Here is an 8,146-nt window from a genome sequence, read left to right as displayed (position 1 = left end):
TTTAATTTTTAAAGGAGATTCCAAATACCCATTTTCACGCCTGTAACATCTTTGATTTTCTTATATATAAGTATCCTCACACAAATAATTCAACTAATGTTACAATCTTTTCATCCCCTCTTAAGTGGACTTTCCGAAAACAAAAGAATAACTATTTCTTTCTAAAGGAGACTCAAAATACCAATTTTTACGTCTGTAAAATCTTCAGTTTTTGAGATATCATCATCCTAAAATAAATAATTCAACCCTCTTTTCAGTCCCTTTTTACCCCCACCTTATGTGGTTTTTCCAAAAACAAACAGTACCTGTTATTTATTTGTAAAATATTAAAAATACCAATTTTCACATCTGTAAAATGTTAAGTTTTTGATATATACTGTAGATATGCTCATGTTACAAATACACGCCAACCCACTTTTCAGTCCTTTTTACCCCCCGCCCCCTTAAGTGTTTTTTTCCGAAAATGAAATACTACTACTACTACTACTACTACTACTACTACTACTACTTCTTCTTCTTCTTCTTCTTCTCTTTCTTTATCTGTTTAACCTGCAAGGTCGGTTTTTCCCTCGGACTCAGCGAGGGATCCTACAACTACCGATTCAAGAGCGGTGTCCCAGAGCATGAGATTTTGGGTCAGGGTATACAACCGGGGAGAAGGACCATTACCCCCATCCAAGTGGCCTCACTTGCTATGCTGAACAGGGACCTTGTGGAGGGGTGGGATGATTGAATGGGATAGACAAGGAAAAGGGGAGGAAGCGGCCGTGTCCTTAAATTAGGTACCATGCCGGCATTTACCTGGAGAAGAAGTGGGAAACCACGGAAAACCACTTCCAGGATGGCTGAGGTGGGAATCGAACCCACCTCTCCTCAGTTGACCTCCCAAAGCAGAATGGACGACGTTCCAGCCCTCGTGCCACTTTTCAAATTTCGTGGCAGAGCCGGAAATTGAACCCGGGCCTCCGGGGTTGGCAGCTAATTACACTAACCACTACACCACTGAGGCGGATTACACAGTTTTTCACTCAGGATATTTTGGACCTTCATCTAAAATGATATTAATCATCTTGAGTAGATGTGTAACATTTGTCGGATACTAATAATTGTATTCTATTCTTGAGATACAGGTCCCTATGTGTGACGTCACCTCACCTCAGTGACGAGCTATGATTACGACCTTACTATTTATTTTAACTGCTCTTCGCCAATTAATTACATTTTTGTGCTCGATGTAGTCTTTAATTTGTCGCGCATTCTTTGGCTAAACACTAGTAATTGATGGCTTTCCCGTTGACCTTTAAGATTTACTTAACATTGGAGTGCATCTTCACGGCCTGATGGCCCCTTTCACATCGTAAAGGTCGTTCTGTGGCGGAGTGGGAGCCGATCGGAGTTGTGACACTCCTTGGGGTATATATACCCTTAAAACAGACATATCTGCATAACGTGAAACCTCACTAACCAACACCACACGTTCTCAACATGAAGCTGGTAAGTGAGCTGTCTCTTAGAAAACCAAGGAGTGTACGTTTGCTTTCTGAAAATGAGTTAGTGTTACAGTGAGATTCACTCAAAAAATAGATATGAAGAGTTAATACTGGGTCATACCAGGTAGGTGTTAGGGGCGCGCAGCTGTGAGGTTACATTCGGGGGTTACATGGGTTCGAACACCACTGTCGACAGCTCTGAAGATCTTTTTCCGTGGTTTCCCATTTTCACACCAGGCAAGTTCTGGGGCTGTATCTTAATTGAGGCCACGGCCGCTTCCTTCCCACTCCTAACCCTTTCCTATCCCATCGTCGCAATAATACCTATCTGTGTCGGTGCGACGTAAAGCAACTTGTAAAAAAAAGAAAAAGTAAGGGTTATTTCTTTGATACGATCGAGAACCAAGTGTAATATTCTCTTTGATACGATCGTAAACCTAGTGGAATGTTCTCTTGATACAATCGGGAACCTAGTGAAATATTCTCTTTGATACGATCGGAAACCTAGTGGAATATTCTCTTGATACAATCGGGAACCTAGTGGAATATTCTCTTGATACAAGCGGGAATCTAGTGGAATATTCTCTTTATACAATCGCGAACCTAGTGAAATATTATCTTGATACAAGCGGGAATCTAGTGGAATATTCTCTTTACACAATCGCGAACCTAGTGAAATATTCTCTTTGATACGATCGGAAACCTAGTGGAATGTTCTCTTGATACAATCGTAAACCTAGTGGAATGTTCTCTTGATACAATCGGGAACCTAGTGAAATATTCTCTTTGATACGATCGGAAACCTAGTGGAATATTCTCTTGATACAATCGGGAACCTAGTGGAATATTCTCTTGATACAAGCGGGAATCTAGTGGAATATTCTCTTTATACAATCGCGAACCTAGTGAAATATTATCTTGATACAAGCGGGAATCTAGTGGAATATTCTCTTTACACAATCGCGAACCTAGTGAAATATTCTCGGAATATTCCCTTGGATACGATCGGGAACCTAGCGGAATAGTCTCTCGGATACGGTCAGGAACCTAGTGAAATATTCTCGTGGATACGATCAGGAACCTGGTGGATCATTCTCTTGGATACGGTCAGGAACCTAGTTGAATATTCTCTTAATACAATCGCGAACCTAGCGGAATATTCCCTTGGATACGATCGGGAACCTCGCAGAATAGTCTCTCGGATACGGTCAGGAACCTAGTGAAATATTCTCGTGGATTCGGTCAGGAACCTAGTGGAATATTATCTTGGATACGGACAGGAACCTAGTGGAATATTATCGTGGATACGGTCAGGAACCTAGTGGAATATTCTCTTGGATATGGTCAGGAACCTAGTGGAATATTATCTTGGATACGGTCAGGAACCTAGTGGAATATTCTCTTGGATACGGTCAGGAACCTAGTGAAATATTCTCGTGGATTCGGTCAGGAACCTAGTGGAATATTATCTTGGATACGGTCAGGAACCTAGTGAAATATTCTCGTGGATTCGGTCAGGAACCTAGTGGAATATTCTCTTGGATACGGTCAGGAACCTAGTGAAATATTCTCGTGGATTCGGTCAAGAACCTAGTGGAATATTATCTTGGATACGGACAGGAACCTAGTGGAATATTATCTTGGATACGGACAGGAACCTAGTGGAATATTATCGTGGATACGGTCAGGAACCTAGTGGAATATTCTCTTGGATATGGTCAGGAACCTAGTGGAATATTATCTTGGATACGGACAGGAACCTAGTGGAATATTATCTTGGATATGGTCAGGAACCCAGTGGAATATTCTTTTGGGTTAGGTCAGGAACCTAGTGTAATATTCTATTGGATACAGTCAGGAACCTAGTGGAATATTATCTTGGATTCGGTCAGGAACCTAGTGGAATATTATCTTGTATACGACCAGACACCGACTCATAGATGCGGAAGCCATTTCAAATAAATTCTTAACATGTGTTTCTGCTTGCCTACAGCTTCTCGTCATCGCCGCTGTCCTGGCCCTGAGCGCTGCTGCTCCCCAGACCAACTACAAGGATGCCGTCATCCTAGAGCAGAGCAATGACAACGTGGGATTTGGTCCATGGAGCTGGAAGTAAGGTTTCAATTCTTCTAATTCTGTCTCCTCATCACATGATACCTTCTGTCATGTACCACCTTCAAGCCGTGTTCACACCGAATGAAATGTTCGCCCTCATACGTTACCTGTTATATTTAGATCATTCTTAGATTAAGATATATGTATGAATATTCGTGTACGTACTACGTAACTCCTGTGGATAGTGGCAGTAGAATACTCTGTATCCACGGTATCTCCTGCCTATCGTAAGGCGACTATAAGGGGTTAGCCCTATGGAACGTGGGTTGGCGATTGCTTCAACGTACTTGTACCAGACTCCTCATTTTCAGCGTTTCTATACGATCTCTCTTCGTCAGATATTTTTCTCTTCCCGATGGTACTCGGTTTGCGAGGCCCACGGAGTTTTTATTTTGACGCTCTCTCCTCTTCCCCTCTACTGGCTTAACACCACATTTACATACGGCAGGTTTGCGGCAATATTGGGATCGGAAAGAACTAGGAAATATAGCATCATTGCCTTAATTAAGGTACAGTCTCAGCATTTGCTTGGTGTACAAATTGGAAATCCGCGGAAAATCATTTTCAGAGCTGCCAACGGTGGGAATTGAACCCACCATCTCCCAAGTGCAAGCTCGACGACTCGAACCGCGAAGCCAACTTGTTCAGTCCTTTCCTTTCTTTTGCTGATACCCTCATTACTGGAACGAACCTTATTTCCATTCTGTTCTTTTCTCTCTGATCAGTGTTAAGAGAGGACGATTGCAGGTTGTACTTCTTTTAAACAACCACCATCACCACCACCACCACCACCACCTACGTACGTAGTCGTGGCAAAGGCCGGGCATCACTGAAGAGTCATGCTAGTGAAACGAGAACTGAGATCGTTTCCAATTGCTGTCCTCACTTAGCCAGAAGGTGCTAAAAGTCTGGCAAGCCCACCGAAACGTATATCCTTACTGACCCTGTCACACCATTCATCACAGAGACTGACTGCATATGGAATGCTATTACAAGTGTAGCTCATATCTCTGGTCATTTCCTATTGTCGAGCCAAATATGAGGCTGAGACAGATCAATGAAAGTAACAAACTTGCTCCTACCCATACCAGAAGTTATAGGGCAATGCAAACTTTATATCTCACCGATGATATCCTGTTCAGGTTGCTCCGGATTCGAATTCTGTGACTAATTTAAGGCTGACATGAAGAAGGGAATACAAATCTGTTAGAGTCCCTCTACGGACATTGACTGTTCGAAGTGAGATGGTGGCACACTGTATTGAGTATCGTGTCCACAGTATACGCCAATAATTGCTTCCCACACTCAGTGAAAGGTCATATGCTAAGTTGCAGCATCTTAACCATGCCTCCATTTTAATAATAATTTGACATTTGCCACACCTGAGACACTTCGTCTCATGACCAAACTTACATAACACGATTGCCTGATCAATAGAAAGCATAGCATAAGGCTGGCACTTGCTTCACATTACTAGACACCAGACCTGGTCTGATAACCCAGCGCTGTCTAACTCAAACCTAATCAAGAGATCACAGCGGGCCACCGATCGAGACAAGGCAATTCTAATGTAAGATACAGACCTGTATTTTTATTTCTTCTTCTTGTTCTACCGCTTTTCCCACACCTGTGGGGTCGCGGGTGCGAACTGTATCGCACATGTGGATTTGATCCTATTTTACGGCCGGATGGCCTTCCTGACGCCAACCCTATATGGAGGGATGTAATTACTATTGCGTGTTTCTGTGGTGGTTGATAGTGTGGTATGTTGTCTGAATATGAAGAGGAGAGTGTTGGGACAGACACAAACACCCTGTCCCCGAGCCAGAAGAATTAATCAGAAGCGATTAAAATCCCTGACCGACCTGGAATCGAACCCAGGACTCTCTGAACCACAGGGCAGTACGTTGACCATTCAGCCAACGAGTCGGACAGAGCCATGTAATTTTCTTTGCTAGTGGTTTAACGTCGCACTAACACACCGAAGGTTTTCGGGACGCGAGGATGGGAAGGAAGCACCGTGGCCTTAATGAAGGTACATTCCCAGGATTTGTCTGGTGAGAAAATGGGAAACTACGGAAAACCATATTCACATCTGACAACGGTGGGATTCGAACCCACCATCTCTCGAATCCAAGCTAACAGCTATGAGACCCTAAACGCACGGCCAACTCGCGTGGTAAGCCTGTATTTAATTGAAACTGATACAATAATATAAACAGTACTCTATTATAATCGTATATAATTGAATGTGTTGCAAAATAATACATTTCATGAACATTTCAAGAACAGACATACACTGTGTGAGCATACAATTTAAAAGTTGACATTGACATGTAAAGAAAAACAAAGTCATCTCCATACAGGCCATGAAGGCCCATGGAGGGGTGGAAGGCAAAGGCTTCCACTATCCGTAACCTCGGCACTTATTGGGGTAGAGTGATTAGCCCTACGCCCGGCCGCCTTTGCCAAGAGGAATTAACCTGGTACTCATTTTTTGTGTAGGTTGAGTGAACCTCAGGAATCTCCGGAAGTGGAGATCTCGTTTCTTAAACTTTTCGACATCTTGACGGGGAATCGAACCCACGCCCTTCCGGGTGGACCGAGCACGCCTTTACCGCCTCGGCCAGGCTTGATACACGTATGGTAATACCTTTTAAATGTTTATACGCAAGCAAAATTCCTTGGACTTGTCTAATTTTGAGAGGAAGAAAAACTGTTCGCAAATATGTATATTATAGACTACGTGCTACGGAACGTGGAAAATATATTAGAAAGAACTGCGTACTCCCTACCGCAGAGCCTCGTGTTTCCAGGAGCGAATGTAACCTGCTACCCCCGACGGTAAAATGAAGATATAGCTGAATTTATTCAATCATTTGAACCTAGATCGGTTTTGTATTAGATCAATTAATAACTAAAACCTGCCAAAGACGAGGTGTTCCGTTGTTATTTATCAATCACCACGAACAATCAGCACTGATCTGCATTTAGGGCAGTCGTCCAGGCGGCAGATTCCCTATCAGTTATTTACCTAGTCTTTTCTTAAACAATTTCAAAGAATTAGCAAATTTATTAAACATCTCCCTTGGTAAATTGTTCCAATCCCTTGTTCCTCTTTCCATAAACTAATATTTGCTTCAATTTGTCCTCTTGAATTTTAACTTTATTTTTATATTTTGATCTTTCCTCTTTTTAGAAACACCACTCAAATGTATTCATCTACAAATGGCATACCCGATCTCTCCGCTGACAGCTCGGAACATACCACTTAGTAGTCGAACAGCTCGTCTCGTTTCTCCCAAGTCTTCCCAGCCCGAAGTTTACAACATTTTTGTAACGCTACCCTCTTGTCGGAAATCAAACAGAGAAAATCGAACTGTTTTTCTTTGGATTTTTTTTTTTCAGTTCTCGAATCAAGTAATCCTGGTGAGGGTCTCATATACTGGAATCATACTCTAGTTGGGGTCTTACCAGTGACTCATACGCCCTCTCCTTTACATCCTTACTACAACCCCTACAATGCCCTCATAGTCACACGAAGAGATAAATCAGAACAATAAAACGCTACAATTCGAATCAAAATTACATTTTTAAATTTATTCTTTACTCAGAAAGCATTTTGCCCTGTTTCTCTAGCAAGACTGTATTAGTAAATCGGAGATGTTTTGTCATGTGTTACAGCTACCGCACCAGTGACGGAAAGACTCACCAGGAATCTGGGACCATCAACAACGTAGGAACAGAAAATGAGGCCATAGCCGTGCGAGGTTCCTACTCGTGGGTGGCACCTTCCGGAGAGACCTACACCATTACATACGTGGCCGATGAGAACGGCTTCCAGCCTCAGGGAGCACACATCCCTGGCAGGAAGTAGTCTACCTCACCATACCATCTACAGCCGAACAGGAGGACGGCCGCTGTTACTTGGTTCCTACCTTCTCACTGCACAATACCTTACAGTATTCACACAAGAGGCCTTAGCGTCTGGCCAGATATCGTAATTTATACCTCAAACAACACTGGTTCAGAGGCTATGTAGGTACCTGTTAAACGTTGACATCTGTACAATTCGATTATTTCAATAAAATAATGGTTTCTGTGAAGTGCAATAATGGCCTATTTAATCCGCTCTTCCTGCTCCTACCCCAGACATAACAATAACCGTATGGCCTCGGAACTGAGTCGCAGATTGTAGGAAGTGATGCAACCAAGCCGTCTTGCGTAGCGATTATATTTCTGTCTAGTTCTGAAAGCAATCATTTACGAAAAGGCTAGGAAAACAACAGATAGGGAATCTGCCACCTGGGCGACTGCCCTAAATGCAGATCAGTAGTGACTGATTGATTGAAGCGAAATTCTACTGGACGGCTCATATAACAAACCAAACAAATCCCACGGCGCTGTAGCCCTAATGGGCCTTGGCCTACCAAGCGACCACTGTTCAACCCGAAGACCTTCAGATTATGAGATGACACATGTTCAGCATGACGAATCCTCTCGGCCTTTATTCTTGGCTGTCTAGACTGGGGCCGCTATCT

At 42.9% G+C, this 8,146-nt stretch overlaps 1 protein-coding gene across 1 annotated transcript; it reads left to right on the top strand.

The window, feature by feature from the left end:
• The first annotated feature begins 1,465 nt into the window (after window positions 1-1,465).
• LOC136868509 (flexible cuticle protein 12) lies at window positions 1,466-7,631 on the top strand. Its single transcript, XM_067144779.2, has 3 exons — window positions 1,466-1,494; window positions 3,484-3,602; window positions 7,290-7,631. Exons 1-3 carry the CDS (start codon window positions 1,486-1,488, stop codon window positions 7,480-7,482), a joined length of 321 nt encoding a protein of 106 aa, XP_067000880.2. The 5' UTR covers window positions 1,466-1,485; the 3' UTR covers window positions 7,483-7,631.
• The last annotated feature ends 515 nt before the right edge of the window (window positions 7,632-8,146 follow it).

The sequence above is a fragment of the Anabrus simplex genome, chromosome 1, assembly GCF_040414725.1.
Source record: "Anabrus simplex isolate iqAnaSimp1 chromosome 1, ASM4041472v1, whole genome shotgun sequence".
Lineage (NCBI taxonomy): Eukaryota > Metazoa > Arthropoda > Insecta > Orthoptera > Tettigoniidae > Anabrus > Anabrus simplex.
This window is presented reverse-complemented; position numbering and strand designations above follow the sequence as displayed.